Source organism: Diabrotica undecimpunctata, chromosome 7, assembly GCF_040954645.1.
Source record: "Diabrotica undecimpunctata isolate CICGRU chromosome 7, icDiaUnde3, whole genome shotgun sequence".
Classification (NCBI taxonomy): Eukaryota; Metazoa; Arthropoda; class Insecta; order Coleoptera; family Chrysomelidae; genus Diabrotica; species Diabrotica undecimpunctata.
This window is the reverse complement of record NC_092809.1, coordinates 98310827-98328048: the sequence shown is the minus strand read 5'-3', so window position 1 is coordinate 98328048 and position 17222 is coordinate 98310827. Positions and strand designations below refer to the sequence as shown.

The window sequence follows — 17222 nt, the reverse complement described above, 5'->3', positions numbered from 1 at the left end:
TTTTGGGTAGTCGCCACATTTAAGTTTGTACCCACCACTATGTAAGTGTTTTTTATTTTGGCACTTGTTGTTTTTAATATATATGCCTAGGTTGTTACTTGTTCTGAAAGCTGGTGTTATTCCTTTCTTTTTGATGTGTTTGGCTATTTTTGTTGATATTTTGCCTGTATATGTAATCTAGCAGAAGGTACTGGGTTTTTTTCTGGTGGTGAAAATACTAATTTCAGGGATTTCTTGTGTAGTTTTTGATTTAACGTTTTATTAATTGTTTGTTCGTTGAATTCATTGTTTACTGCTATTTGCTTAATGATATTTCTTTCTGTCTTAAAATTGTATTTTGACATCGGAATTTCTGTTAATCTATGTAACATACTATGACAGGCTGCCAGTTTATGTTGTGAGGGATGGGATGATGAATTGTGTATAGTCGTGTCAGTATGGGTAGGTTTATGAAATATGCAGAAGTCATGTTTGTTTTTAAGTCAGATAATTTTTAAATCTCAAAAATTTATGGATTGATTTTGTTCTGTTTCTATTGTACATTCAATATGACTATGAAGTGAATTAATATACTATAAAAATTGGTCGAGTTATCTGTTAGTTCCTGTGAAACATACCAGTACGTCGTCTACGTATCTCCACCAATATAAAAACTGTTTGAATATGGGATGTTTTAAAATCTTTGTCTCTAGATGATTCATAAAAATATCTGATAGCAATGGGCTTAGAGGATTGCCATTATTTATAAGTCCTGCACTGTTATTTGTATATATTTCATTATTAAATTCAAAGTAGTCCTGGTCTATGCAAACTTCAAGAAGATGTAAAATTTCAGATGTAATGCTTGGATTTGTACTATTTTGGTCTAAAAGGTTTTTTACTAGAATAAAAGTTTCTGTAGGAGGGATACTAGGAAAAAGATTTTTTACGTCAAATGAAATTAATCTGGAGTTGTTTGGTAATTGAAAATATTGTATTTTATTAACTAGTTCTATTGTATTTTTTATGGTAAATTTAGGTGAAAATTTAGTGTGTTCTAAAATAATATCTAACAGGTTTTTTGAAAGTTTATATGACGGAGCTGTATAAAAAGAAACTACAGGTCTTATTTGGTGATTCGGTTTGTGTAGTTTAATGAAAGAATATAATTTAGGAGGCTGTGGGTTCATGATATTGAGGTATTTTTGTTCTATTGGAATTACTACTGATTTCGAAATTTCCAACGCTAGCTTAATTTGTATATTTACAACAAATTTTGTGTTTTGTTTAATTGTTTTAACGACTTTCATGGTTTAAAATAAAAAATATTTTAATTTGTTTTTAAATCTTTCATTTACTATTTGGTCCTTTTATACATATATGTGTACAAATTAGTTGAGAGAATATTCTACGTACAATACTAGAGTGCACATTTGTATACAAATTGATAACGGCAACTGTTATCAATTAGAGCGTTGTTAACACAATCATAGTCTTATTTAGGCCTAAAACTCTCTGCAAAATAATAAATTATTATTAAATAACACATTCTGCAATGTCGAGACTGAAGAGGATATATATATATATATATATATATATATATATATATATATATATATATATATATATATATATATATATATATATACCTATAAAGGTATATATTTGAGAAAATCGAAAATTTTTTTTTTAATAAATTTATACATTTTTTCTACAGCATTCAGCGTTTCGTTAAATTTTATCACGCGCGGTTTTCCCTCATTATCAAGTAATAATATAAGTAATAAAACCTGTTTAAAAAATGTGCCGTTATTTTTAAATTTTTTTGAAACTGAAAAATAATTTGCCCATTTATATGTTTGTTTTTATTTGCAGGTACATCATTTGAGTTGCAGGATGGGGTATTGGGCATGTCTCTTACTCCATTTATTCCTGGACAAGGTAGACGACTTTATTATCACGCCTTAAGTAGTGATACAGAACATTTTATTAAAACTTCCGACCTGAAAAATAAGTTTTTATGGCAATCCAAAAAAGGTATCCCAACTCTTTTTAAGGTTAGTATTGATTATATTAACAAATGAAAAATTAACAAATGAAAAGCCTTTTTCTGTAGAAAGGAGGGGTAATTACCAGTAAATTATATGGAAAAGTGATACAATTTTACTGAAAAAGCATAAAAATTTCAAGGAGTTTCACTTTACAGTAATTGCAAAATTAAAATTGTTTATCCCAAAAAGCTCTTGTCTACAACGTTATTATGCGTGAAGTATTAGATATACATAAATTCTGAAAGCACTCTTATTTCAAAAACTAAATTCATAAATTCAAATTTATAAAAGTCGCAATATCTCCGCTTTTAATCAACAAAAATTGATGATTGTTTTTAATTTGGGGTACCTTGTTGTATAGATTATAAAATTTTAATTAGTTACTTATTAAATGGTTTATTTATCTGAGTAATTAATTATTTTGTTAATTAATTAATTAAAACCTAGGACTAAGGTAATTTTTCTAGTTTTTGCTATTTTAAGTGCCTATTCGATATCCCAGTAAAATAAATTTATTTCTTCTTCGTAGAAATTTGCCGTAGCAGCATAAACTTGCATTAAGTTCAGTTTGGCGTAAGATGTCACTTACTTTAATACCATTACTCTAGCTGAGATGGAAAAAAGCCTTCCACTACTCTATTGGAAATTTTTTTACTATTACTTCTACGCTGTGTCTATGTTGGTTGACTTCCCTACCAGAGTAATATATTGTGGCCTGTTGAAAAACAACTTGAATTGGACCACTTTCTTTCACTGATAAGTAGTACATCAATATTCAACCTGTTAATCACTTTAATAATATTCTGCTTCTTATAAGGTTAAAATATGTTCTAAATATTCCAGACTTTACTTCTAGTGTTAAACAGTCTTCCTGATCTCCGTAAATCTGACAAAGAATTCGCTGATTAGCGATCTAAGAGACCTTGTCTTTTTTTCCCTGTTGTATCTTGGCTTCCAGGGGCCATGATCAGTAACGCCGTTGGTTTCTAGCACCATGATGATTGTATTAGGGATTCATAAAAATCTTTAATATAGTGGTTTCCCCTTGCCTTGCACATCCTTATGACGTTGACCATAATTTTAGTACATACACCTTCGGAGCCGATTTCTCAACCCCAGTACAAAAGCCATTTTCTAACTTATCCGCTTAAAACCGTTGATCAGTAGTTGGGGGATTGCTTAAACCGGTAATCATTCAGTGAATTACGTGTTGATCCACAGGAAGTATTTTATTTCGCTTATTTCTATAGGTAAACCAAGGAAGCACACTAGGAGTTAACAGTTCCTAATAATGTAATTTCCTGCAATTTTTGTCTAAATTTGGGTATTCTCAAATGTAGGCACCGTTATAGAATAAATTATAATTTGCTACCATTAACTATATATAGATGGTATATATATGATATATATGTATATATATAAATATATATATATATATATATATATATATATATATATATATATATATATATAGATATATTATATAGATGTATATATACATACAAATACATGGTTTAAATTACACCCTCGCAGATTGTACACTTGGACTTCACCACAACACAATGAAAACAGAGTAATCCGTAATTAAATAGATTACATATTGGTCAACAAAAGATATCACAATGCAATCATCAGTGCAAAAACATATCCTGGAACTGACATCAATTCCGATGGAAACTAATAAAGAAACAAAAACCTCAACACCAACTATTAGACATCCAATTATTGAAAAACGACACCATACATCAGACAGTAAATAAAGAATTAAACAAAAATTTAGGAAATATCGACCACAATAGAATTAGTGAGTACGATGACATAAACGTTCTGTGGAAAACTATTAAAGAACAAATGAACAATGTAACGGAAAAACATCTAAAAGTAACACCTAGAAATAACAAACAGGAATGGATGACAGAAGAGATTTTACAATTAATGAACAAACGAAGAGAATCTAAAGGAAAAAATGACAAGGACGGAGAATACAAAAGACTAAATAGAATAATTCGAAAAAAAAAATAACCGAAGCAAAAGAGAAATGGCTGGAAACAAAATGCGTGGAAATAGAAGAACTACAACAAAGGCACGATTTTTTTAATTTACATAAAAAGGTAAAAGAGTTTACATCGACTACCAAGAGAACGACTTTTCACACCGTGCTGAACAAGGATGGCAAACTGCTAGAATCAACGGAAGATAAACTAAAAGAATGGGAAAACTATATTAAAATTCTTTTTCACGACATACGAGAAGAACCAAGATTGGAAAATAACTACGAAGGGCCAACAATTCTGAAATCTGAAATCATAAATGCAATCCAGACGGAATATACCCAGAAACGTTAAAATTAATCAGCGAAGAAAATATCGAAATATTTGTCCTTTTATTCAATCGCATTTATGATACAGGCAAAATACCCCAAGATTGGGGTCAATATTCATCCCACTACCAAAAAAGCCAAACATACAACACTGCAATGAGTTCCGTCTGATAAGCCTTATGAGTCATGCAGTAAAAGTCCTACTAAAAATCGTACATAATCGTATCTATAGAAAGTGCGAAAAAATTATCGGAGACGATCAGTTTGGATTCAGAGCCGGCATGGGAACGAGAGAAGCCCTGTTCAGTTTACTAGTTCTCGCCCAAAAATGCTACGACCAACAGAAAGATATATTTATATGCTTTATGGACTTCGAAAAAGCATTTGATAGAGTAAGACACGACCTACTATTAGAACGTTTGCAAGAAGTCGGTTTAGATGGAAAAGACATCAAATTTTTAAAAAAACTTGTACTGGAACCAAAACGCCAGAGTTAGGATCGAAGGTTCCACATCTGCAGAAGTAGAACTTAGGAGGGGAGTTAGACAGGAATGTGTTCTGTCGCCTCTGCTGTTTAATCTTTACTCCGAGTTTCTATTTAAAGAAGCATTGGAGGATTCCAAGGATGGAGTCAATGTGAATGGCGTAAATATCAACAGTATCAGATACGCCGATGATACAGTGTTAATTGCGGATTCCGACTTAGGTCTACAACGACTCATCGACAAGACCAACTTGACCTGTGAGCAATTTGGTATAAAAATAAACATTAAAAAAACCAAAGTGATGTCAATCTGAAAAAACCAAAACGTACCTCAACCTTGCACAATAAATGGGCACATTTTAGAACAGGTCAATAGATTTAAGTACCTGGGATGTTGGATCGATAGCAGCCTAAATCCTGATCTAGAAATAAGATCGAGAATAGAACAGGCCAGAAAATCTTTCGAAAAAATAAAAAAACTGCTTTGTGATTCTCGAATAAAACTCGAAATTCGACTACGTTTATCAAAATGCTACGTCTGGTCGACTCTTCTATATGCAGTTGAAACGTGGACCGTTAAAACATCAACCGTAAATAAATTGGATGCCTTTAAAATGTGGATCTACCGAAGAATACTCAAAATTTCATGGACATCGCATACCTCAAATGAAGAAGTGCTGCATAGAATAGGCAAGGAAAGAGAACTTTTTAACACAGTAAAAGTTAGAAAAACATCATACCTAGGCCACATACTGAGAAATAATAAGTACCAATATGAAAAGACAATCGTGGCTCAGAAACATCCGACAATGGACAGGGCCAAATTTTGAACAGCTAATAAGAACAGCTGAAGATAGAGAAGAGTTTAAAATTGTAGTAGCCAACCTCCATTGAGGAGAGGGTACTTTAAGAAAAAGAAGAAGAAGATATATATATATATATATATATATATATATATATATATATATATATATATATATATATATATATATATATATACATATATATTAGCACAACATACAGAAAATACAATACGCAGAACTTTGTAAGACAGTAAGATCGAGATGCATACCAGACCACTGGAATACATCAAACATAATTCTCATTCATATGAAAGGTAGCAAAGAGGATATAAAACTACAGACCTATAAATCTGCTACCAATCGTATACGAGATATTCACAAAGATCATCAACAACAGATTAACAAACTCATTAGATGCTGCACAGCCGAGAACACAAGCTGACTTTAGAAGTGGATTCAGTGCCATAGATCATATTCATACACTTCGAGAACTAATGAGTAGTGCTAAAGAATATGAAATACCGCTAGCATTAACCTTTATATATTTTGAGAAGGCTTTCGATTCTATATATACCAAAGCAGTAATAGAAGTTTTGACCAACCAAGGCATTGACAAACAGACATAGAAACTTTAGCAAACCTATACAAACAAGCAAAAGCTAAGGTAAAAATTTATGAAAATACTCCAGAATTTCCCACTACCAGAGACGTCCGACAAGGAGACGCAATATCACCAAAGCTCTTCACTGCAACTTTAGAAAATATATTCAGCAAAATGAACTGGTTGAACAAAGAAACAAAGGAACTGATCCATTGATGAAGATTGTCAGATGATCAGCCATCTAAGATTTGCAGATGACATCGTTCTAATTGCTAATAATCCTGCAGATTTACAAGAACTTATAAGCGACCTAAATGCAGCTAGCAATAAAGTTGGCCTAAAAATGAACTTGACAAAAACAAGAACCACGTACAACGAGCTAGGGGATGTCCAAGATGTAATTATAAACAACACTGCTCTTGAGACAGTAGAGGAGTATGTATACCTGGGACAATTAATACATAAATCTAGCGCCTCACTTCCAGAAATCAACAGAAGAATGAAACTAGCTTGGACATCTTTTGGTAGAAATGCAGTTATATTTAAATCGAAGATGCCAATCCACCTGAAGAAAACAGAATTCGATCAGTGTATACTACCAATCATGACATACGGCTTCGAAATTTGGACACTAAAGAAAGAGATAATATCGACATTCAATCACTCAAAGGTCAATGGAGTGATGCATGCTAGGTATAACCAAGAGAAATCGAAAATGAATAGAATGAATCAGACAGAAAACCAAGGTTATTGATGTAATCCATAGAATTAAATCTTTAAAATGGCAGTGGGTGGGACATTTAGCAAGAAGAACTGACAAAAGGTGGTCCACTAGAATTACACTGTGGTATCCAAGAGGCGTCAAGAGACCAAGAAGCCGTTCAAATTTAAGATGGGGCTATGACATAAGGAAACAAGCTGGTACAACATGGCACAGAAAAGCGAATTTTAGATAATCAAGGGAGGCTACACCATAATCGGTAGAATATGCTGAGGATGATGATGATGATGACGATATATTGGGAGCTAAAATTTATAAAACTTTAATCCTGTCAGAAACATTTTTTTAATTAAATTCATATGCGTCAGACTACTACGCATCAAAAAGGATTTTAATTTGTGCTTGTTTTTTGTTAATTTTTAAACTCCAATTATTTTCATTGACATTTTATTATCAGTCTAAAAATAAATGATATCAAATGATTTAAACATCTATTTGCTTTAGACTTATGCTGGAACAAGAAAAACGCAAAGTGCTGCAGAGGCAATAGACAGGAGTGGAGTACAGTATTTTGGTTTGATGACAGATATTGAAGTTGCATGCTTTGTTACCAAAGGAGAGTACGGCATTCCCGGCAACTATACAGATATTGTAGCGAACAATCAACAAACGTTACAATTTATTAGTGGTATGAAGGTAAGAATCATTTTTAATATCCTTTTTGAACTATTTATTTTTCTTCATCAGGAAACCTCTATACCAGTAGTTCACCATTGGTGACTCTATTTGATCAGGTTATTTCCTCTATACCAGCTGTGTTATAGTTTTTCAGATATTATGTTGTATTTTCAATTTTATATTTCTGCAATATATAAAATATATATTGCAGATAAAAATTATATATAAAATTTCGTTTTGCGTTACAAGTACTCTGCATATTCCTTTTATTTTAAACTTTAGCTTATTCCATCCTTCCAATGGAGTTTGTGTTCTTTGCATCTTCTATTTTTTCAGTTACTTGTTATAATTGTATTATAGGTACAATAGTTTATCTATATTAGCCAACAGCTTTTTAACATTTTTTTATGTATTTTTTATCTATTTTGTTGGTTCTCATTTTACATTTGTTGTTATATGTACTTTAATTTCATTTTTTGTTTCTTTTATTTGTGTCTTAATTTCCAACGTTATCAACTATTTATGCTTTTTTGTTACTGCTCAGCTGCTATTGTTTCCAACGGTATCAACTATTTATAAGTTTTTGCTACTGTTCAGTGGCTACCTAAGGTCCATAATATAGAGACTTCGGCTTAAGGCCAGCAACCCCAATTTCGAGTCCTACGTTGCCATGAAGTAAATATATTTAAAAATATAATATCATATAAATCTATCAGCAGATATGTAAAAAATAACAAATTTAATAATGTTGTGTTTACTCTCAAATTTACCAACTCATGTATGCCTGATAACAGATCTGATGATGGACTTGTTAGTGTCGGAAATCGTTCTGTTCTGTAACCCCAAAGGATTCTTTTTTAGATAAATATACTTTTATAAAGGATTTTTAAAATTTTTGGGTATAGTTCGTTCTACTAATAATTATTATTGTTTTCTTCCACTTACTGACACAGCACGGTGATATGCATTTTCTTACATCGTTTCTGGCAACTTTCGTTTTTTTTGTGGATTTTTAAAGGTATATATATATATTAATATTGTTCTGAAGCTATATATATATATATATATATATATATATATATATATATATATATATATATATATATATATATATATATATATATATATATATATATATACATATATAGTAGAAGCCAGAGTTAGAATGCCATGCAGATAAGATAGACAATGTATTTCTTATGAGAGAAAGGCCGACCACGTTGCCGGTTTGCCCGATCGGCTCATCAGAATCGGATTTAAGAATCAAAGAATCATAGCACTAGAATATACGCGCACACAAGAATTACCTACGGTTGTATCAAAGACTATCATTATTGTTTTAACTAAAGCTTGATTCAATCATCGATGAATAAATAAGAGAGTTACATTGTCGAACATGAAGAAAAATACTATAAAAAAATTGTCGATAGCTTATCTAGATTTATACTTTTCAATATATTTATAATTTTCAATAGCTTTCATTGTAAACACATTATTTGGAAAATAAAGATCATCATTATAAAGTCATTATGAGAGGCAAATCAGTTTTCATCCCCATTGTTCACGGAAAGCAAACGTGTCTCTTTGTTGATTTAGGTACTGGCTGTTAGACCAAAAACTTGTTGGCAAAAACTATGAAATCTTACTTTTATTTCATTTTCGCAAGCTGATAAAAGTACCTACATCATGGAGCTGTTGCCAGTATCTGCCGTGTGAATTTTAAACAGGGTATGACTCTAGTGTGCAAGTAAAACGTGTTGTGTTGAATGTATTGAACTATCATCTGAACTTAAAAAATGGTGACAGCTTGACTTTTACTGTGGAAAAAGTTTCGACAATGTGCGGTGTAAGTGTTTCCAAAATTATGACATCCTCGAAGAGGCACAGCAAGGCGAACTGAAACCGATACAAAAAAGGAAGAAAAATAGTTTCCAGTCCCATTCACGTGAGAATACTTACGATGAGGGACTGAAATCTCGAATAAGGAAATTTGTCCATGATTTTTTGTGGAAAACAACCAACCGTCGAGAGCATAATATACAGAGTGAAGGATGATGAGGACCTACCAGCTTTTTCAAAAACCACATTGCGTAGGCTACGAAATGACATTAGTTTTGAATATGGTAAAAGAGGTCGAGATTCGATAATGATGGGAAGAAAATATATCATATCCTAGGGACACAAGTACCTCAGACAAACAAAAACATTAAGGAAGAATAATAATATAAATCTTGTTTATCTCGATGAGTCTTCGACTAATGTCGATGCTTCAGTCAAAAAGCAATGGAGGGAGACACAACGATCAAGAATCCACGAGATGCCTTCAGAAAAGAGCTCCCTACTGGACTGAAAGCTCCAACCCAAAGAGATCCTCGGTTTGTTCTTCTTCATGCTGGAAGCGATACTGGTTTTGTGACATGGGCCGAATTAACTTTCTTGGCCAAGAAGGCAACCGCTGATTACCACGACGAAATGGACGGGGATCTACATAAAGAATAATTGGAGAAGACGTTAATTTCAAACTTGCCGAAAGACAAAGAAAACGTTGCCGTTTTGGATAACGAGTCATACTACTCCCGCAGATTTGATTTCCCGAAAAAATGGTAGAACAAAAGGCAAATTAAAGATTCGCTAATCGAAAAGGACAATGTCTTTGAGAAAGATTACCTAAAAAGTAAATTACTGGATACTGCGGTCGCATTTAGAGACGAGTACGACAAGTACAAAATTTTAAAAATTGCGAAAAAATATGGCGTTAAGTTTTTGAGAGGGCCACCTGTGTGGAGCCAAGTGAAAAGGTATGTGGCTCCAAACAACGTCGATTTTAAAGAAAAAACGATAGAACGGTTGATAAAAGAAGCTTACCAACGCGTATCTAAAGAGCAGTGGCATAATTATTTGAACCACGTCAAGAAAGTAGAGGAAAAAATGTTTGTGCTGGACAATTTTCAGGAAGATATTGAACAGGTAATAATTAATATAGAAAATGGTTCAAAGGTCGAGGACGATTTAGATATGGATTGCGGTTAGTATAAATTAACGAGAAATATCTCAGATTAATGCTCATTTGTTTTTAAGTGATCCTCTTGTGTATTTTATGTATATATATATTTATCGTGTCATATATGGTAAACTACTTGCATTTTTTGTATATATGTATATCAGTATTTACGAGGTATTTGATATTGTATGTATACAGACATTTTTATAGAATTATGTTTTTTTGTTTATTACACGCCAAACTACCACACACCTACCGCTGTGCGAACAGTAGTGGCATCGATGCGCGCCGTAAGACCAACACTGCATTCTAATTGTGGCTTCTACTATAGAATTTTGCTACTGATATGTGGTTTAAAGTGAGAACCACTTATTTTTATTGATTTGACTGTAATTCTTTGTTAGCAGAATAAAGTTTTGTGGTAAATTACAATGTACAAAATTTTGGAACGACTAGAATTTATAACTAGAAAAACATGAAAACAAACTTATAAGCACATAATATTTATTTTTAATTTTAATAACGAGATTATAAAAATTCGCTCTTAATATTATTTTGTTCTCTATATTCTTATAAATAAAACATTTTTTTCTTCAGGTGATAAATAACCCGCATAATAGAGACGAAGAGTTAATTATAATATCAACCAGATTCCAGAGAGTAGCAACGGATACAGTTAACCCAAGGGAAATTAACTTTAGAATACAAAAAGCTTCTACTTGGAACTTGAAGGCCGGCACAAAATGCGATCCACGTTTCTCCCCACCCATACCACCTAAAACTACGGGGCCACCCAACGTCAGTCCAGGACCAGTTGTTTTTCCTGAAGATAGATAGAAAATGTACGTCAAAAAAATTTAATAATGAATAATTTATTTGTGTCTTGTTTGCTGATTATGAAATTCAAATTTGAATCAAAATTCATCCAATAAGAGATCATTCATAGTTTATTACATTAAGCACCCAGTATTTGTAAAACAATGTAAAGATTGCATATACAATTTAAATTTTAACAGAATTAGCTTGAAGACAGGGTTAAAATAATAAAGAAAGTAGGGACAAAATAATGTATAAGTGACACAATTTCAATTTTATAGTTTGAAATACACTTTATTATTCACTATAGTCTTCCTGAACTCAATACACTTGTTCCAACGATATTCCAATTTTTGAATTCCTTCCCTGAAGGGCTTCAAAGCTGAAACTTTAGGGGCTTTAAAATATGCTTCCACATGCATGAATATCTTCAGGTATTGAAACAGATAGAAGTCGTTAGGGACCAAATCTGGTTAATACGGTAGATATTCTAACAATTTGAACTTTAATTTATGGATTTTAGTCATTGTCAAAATCCTCATTGCCACGGTGCATTGACTTTTTACTTCTGGGTCTGACAACTGGGTATTTTTTCACATTCTTTTCTTTTAGCTTGTCTAAAAGGTTACAATAATAATCAGAATTTATTGTTTTATCAATGTGCAAGTAATCCATAAATAAAATTTCTTTCGCACCCAAAAACCTGATGCTTCTTCAAAAACACCTTCTACAAAATATTTTTCTTGTACCATTTTTGCTGTAGTATTCCACATTGACTTTACAGACGACTCTTTATAGTCTTCGCCATTGCCTTTTTTCATATTAAAGACATAATTATCGAGAATTTTTGCTAGTTCCATTATAGTAGTACATCTTTCAGGCGTAAAATTTCTCACCTGTAGTAACTTCGAAAATTGGGTCTAAATAAAGCTTTTGCACCTCAATGACGTTTGTCAAACTGACAACAATAGAATTACCAGACACCTTCGTGACGGATCTGTCATAATTTTGTCGCTGAGAAATCACGGACAGGAAGGAGTTTTGTCAGTAGGAAACGTGGCGTTGCTATGACGTTTTATCGGTTAAAAATAGTCTAGTGAAATAGTTAGTCAAAATGATCTAACGATGCTATTAAATCTCAGCTTTTTTTTAGCATCCGTTTTGAGGTATCTTAAGCACTTTAGCATCCCTATTTCTAAAAATGATTGTAAATATGACATATAAAAATAGATTACAAAAATAAGATTGATTTTCCCAGAAGACTATAAATTTTTCTTGTTTTGTCCTTACATTCTTTAGTACTAATTTTATTTGAATATTAAAATAGTGTTATGTAAGTTTGAGATCTATAATCAAAGGTTTAGTTATAAATGATTGTTCTTTTATAGTCCTTTTTTCCTCCGATTTACTTAAACATGAATCGATTTCCTTGAAATTTTAACAGTAGCTATATACCTCAACTGGCAAAATCTCCCCTTTGCCGATATGTGATTTATCCCTGGGGGTTAATACCACCGCAACTTGGGGATTGAACATTTTCATATCAAAAATAACTAAACAAATGTATAAAGGGACACAGTTTAAGCAAAAAATGTATATGTTTTTCTTTTTAAATGCATATTTTTAAAACAATTCGTTTTTGATCGGTTTTTCATGAATAACTCAAATATCTTGTATGTTATCAAAAAATCCGTAGGAAGTAAAAATGAAGTTTATAACAAACCGAAGAGAGTCGTTTCCTTTATTTTGTTTTGGGCCCAATACAAACCGAAATATAGCCTATTAAAAATTGAAATTAATATTAAAAAAAATGAATCAGCATTGAATATCGGTCAATAAAGAAAAATGGACAATTTTACGGGGTCAATTTTTATAGCTTTTTTGAAAAAAGGTATAGTTTACAACCTCAAAAATAATAAGAACATACCGACATATGGAAGATTTTAAAGTGGAGGGTAAATAGCGTTAATTTTTTATAAAAATCGATACCGTCGTCAAAGAAATCGGAGGTTATACCTCATTTTTATCGTGGTAGACTGGACTATTAATGTTAGCTATTATATGATTTTAATTAAAGAACAATTACCACCCCAGCTCCAAAAAGATTGTTTATTAATTTTGGATTGTTTTTTGTTCATTCAATAATAGTTTAAATATCTTATAATTAATTTTAAATCAATAATACAATTAAAAAAAAATGTATTAGACCAAAGTTGTTAAATTAAAAATATTCAATTAAAGTTCTGCTAAAGCAAAAAAACAAATTTTTTGATAGCGAAATTTGTCAAATAATTTATACATTTTTATAATTAAGTTTTAAACAAAAACATTTTTAGTAATTTCTGTCAGGGTACAACTTGTGCATTTTCTTCTATTTATAGATATTTTATGTTTTATGAAATGAATTTATGTTTTTAACAAAAATAATGTCAGTATATGCTTTTTATCGGTTCGTCCGTATCAATTTTTAACCTGCTAATAGGGATATTAGTATATATTTGTAATAATTTTCTTCATTTTCGTATATTTGAATATTTTTAAATATTCATTTAATTGAGATGTTTGAAAGAATATGAAAAAGAAGAAAAATATGTATATTGACTTCTAATATACCGCTATTGTAGGTGTACCTTATTAGATTTATTTATATTTATTTATTGAAACATGCTACTTTACCAAAAATGTGAGGTTAATTGTCATAAAATATATAATGCTGCCCAAATTATTATTAAGATAAAAGTTTAACAAATAATGTGATAATTGGGACTTTAGTTTTCTATTTTATGATATTTTAACTATTATAATAATTGGTCTTTCTTAAATATAGTAAAAATGTAAATTGCTTATAAGTAAATGTATCTATTCAAGTTTTTTTTTTTAATTTTCTAATCCAAATACGTAAACAGTTTAGAACTATGCTTTATTGTCACCAAATTGTAAAAATTTATGGACAAACAAAAAGAAAAATAACAATAACAATTTAAAATTTACTAAAATTATATAAATCGTCAATACCACAAAATAAAAATAATAAAATACACAATCCATTGCAAAATTTAAATAAATTGCAAATTGCATAATAAAACCTTACGAACTAGTATACGAATAAGTTTAAGTTGCTGCATGTGATTCCCAAATATATAAAAATACTTCAGTTACTTGTACCGGGTGGTCCAATAGGCCGGTCTCTCGGCTATATATCAGAAATTATTCATGTTATAACCTTAGGAGAAAAAATTCCTTAGTAAAAGTCGCCAAGAAAAATCGCTGGAAATAACTTTCAAGTTTCTGGGTTAACCGCTAGGGGCGTAACCTGCGAAGAAAAATTTTAAAACCAGTAAATTAGAAAAAGGCCTAAATTCTGCACAAAGTTGTTCAAGTACTTTTTTTATTTTTTCAAGTAAAGGGTGGGGGAGAGTGGGAAAGTATTTGTGGATAAATACCTATAACTTTGGTTTGGATCAATCGATTTTAACAAAATTAGTGTCATTAGAAGGAGTGTGAATGAATTAATTGACATCTACTATAAAATATTTGCATTTAGTTTTAATTGTCATAGGTAGAGGGTACTTTCGAATAGAAAAAATTAAAATTTGTTTTTCTTTAAAATGTTTAATAGAAACACCTATTTATTGTATATTATAATAGAACTGGATTAAAATCGTAACAAAATGGCGCAAACCGCATTTTACATGTTTAAAACGATTTCTTAAAAGTTACAGAATAGATCTGATTGTATTGCTCTTTTTTGTAATTCAAAAATAACATTTGGCAGCTGTACTGGAACCCCAAAAAGGAAGACCATATCGAAGATGAGACTCGAACAAAGAAAAATATTTTATTTTGGAAGGTGCTTAGTTAATTTCCTTCGAAACAGATCTTATTGCATAGCAGGCTGAGGTTAGTTTCTTACTTAACAAATCGATATGAAGGGACCATTTAAGGTTGCTTCCAAGAAAAAATCGTGGATGACAAATGGGATTCTAGATATGATGGAAGAGAGGCGAAAGATCAAAGATCAGGATAGGACATTATATAAAAGAATACACAAAGAGATACAAACCAAACAGAATGGCTAAGGACACACAACTGAGAGAACAATGTGCGGCAATACAGCTGTTACAACAGAAACACGATTCATTCAACATGCACAAAAAAGTTGAAGAAGCTGCAGGCTTATACAAGCCTAGAAGAGTTGGATGTTTGGCAGACAACCAAGATAATCCACTACTAAGTGTCTAAGAGAGACTAGACACTTGGAAGAAATATGTGGAAGTAACAATCGCAGATGAAAGGCAGATTGCAATTGAAGACATATAATGCCAAACAGGAATCCCGATTACCATTGAAGAAGTCACGGCAGCTATTAGAAAAACTAAAGATGGTAAAGCTGTAGGGCCTAAAAATATATATATCTGGAAATCTAAATGTATATATATATATATATATATATATATATATATATATATATATATATATATATATATATATATATATATATATATATATATATATATAAGTTATAGAGCGACGCCTATGGGTTTATTCAGGCCATGGACTCAGGAGTGCTGACATTGTCAAAGACATTGAACTTAGGAGTGCTGACGCTATGTTTCATAATATAGTGAATTGTATAATTGCAAATGTATATTTTTTATTTTAACTAATATTTTATTCAGTTTAGAATCTGATTTTATTGTAATTAGTCGTTTTAGCTCTAATAAATTCTTTTTTAAAAAAAGGACTTTTGGCATTCCCAAATTTGAGTGGCGCAGTCAGTAGGATGGTCAAACGGGTTTAACGAATATAAATTCGGTTCGTTTCAACGATTTATTGACCTTAATTCGGAAGTGTTATATTCCTGTGGGTGGATTGTGTTAAGTTGTTAAGTGTTAAGTGGACTTTTCGAGTGAATATCGAAGATACCTGCCTAGTCAAACCTTCTGAGTAAACCAGCTTACATGGAGTGGACAATTCTTCTCTGGTAAGTGCTTATGTCGTATAGAGAGCCTAAAATTCTAATAAATTCTGATTCATCAGACTCAGATTCTGACTCAAAACTCCCTATTAAAGATAATTTTTGTTCTTATTCCTCCTTAATAAATAATCGTACTTTTAATTTAAATTTTTACTCAAAAAATAAAATAAAAATGGCAATCCCACAATTAAAAAAGGAATATCTTGACATGATTCCAGATTTCCACGGAGAAAATACATTACTTCCTAGATTTGTGGAAATCTGTGAAAAATTGATTAATAAATTTTATAATACAGTTGATTCAGATGATTTTCAGAATGAATACCTTATGTCTAGCATATTAGCAAAAGTAAAAGGTGAAGCTGCTATTAACATTTCAGCATGTGTAGTTAGGACATGGCAAGATCTTAAAGATGCCTTGCTAAATACATACGCTGATAAAAGAGATATTTATACTCTTAGTATAGAAATGTCAGAATTAAAGCAAAATAAAGAAACTCCCTTTGAATTCTTCAATAAAGTCCAACATCTTTTGAATTTACAAATATCTTTAATTACTACACGTTCTAATGACCAAGAATTATTAATTTTATCAAACTATTTTAGAAATTTAGCCCTACGAGTATTATTACGTGGTCTAAAAGAACCACTTGGCACCTTCATGCGAACTAAAAACCCTAAAGATTTAAATTCTGCCCTAAGTATTTTAACTAACGATTTTCAAATTTATTTAAATGAAAATAATTCTTCACAATCTAGGCAAACAAAGCCAAATTTTCAAAATAATCGT

The 17222-nt window shown here is 31.1% G+C and overlaps 1 protein-coding gene across 3 annotated transcripts in view; it reads left to right on the top strand.

The window, feature by feature from the left end:
• Nucleotides 1-14321, top strand: part of LOC140445632 (dopaminechrome tautomerase-like) — a 120358-nt gene extending 106037 nt beyond the window's left edge. For all 3 annotated transcript variants that reach the window (XM_072537839.1, XM_072537842.1, XM_072537840.1), the window contains exons 6-8: nucleotides 1855-2036; nucleotides 7464-7655; nucleotides 11236-14321. In XM_072537839.1, the coding sequence (XP_072393940.1) occupies nucleotides 1855-2036; nucleotides 7464-7655; nucleotides 11236-11475 (614 nt within the window). In that variant the 3' untranslated portion in view covers nucleotides 11476-14321. The remainder of the gene's footprint in view (nucleotides 1-1854; nucleotides 2037-7463; nucleotides 7656-11235) is intronic.
• Nucleotides 14322-17222: the final 2901 nt, after the last annotated feature.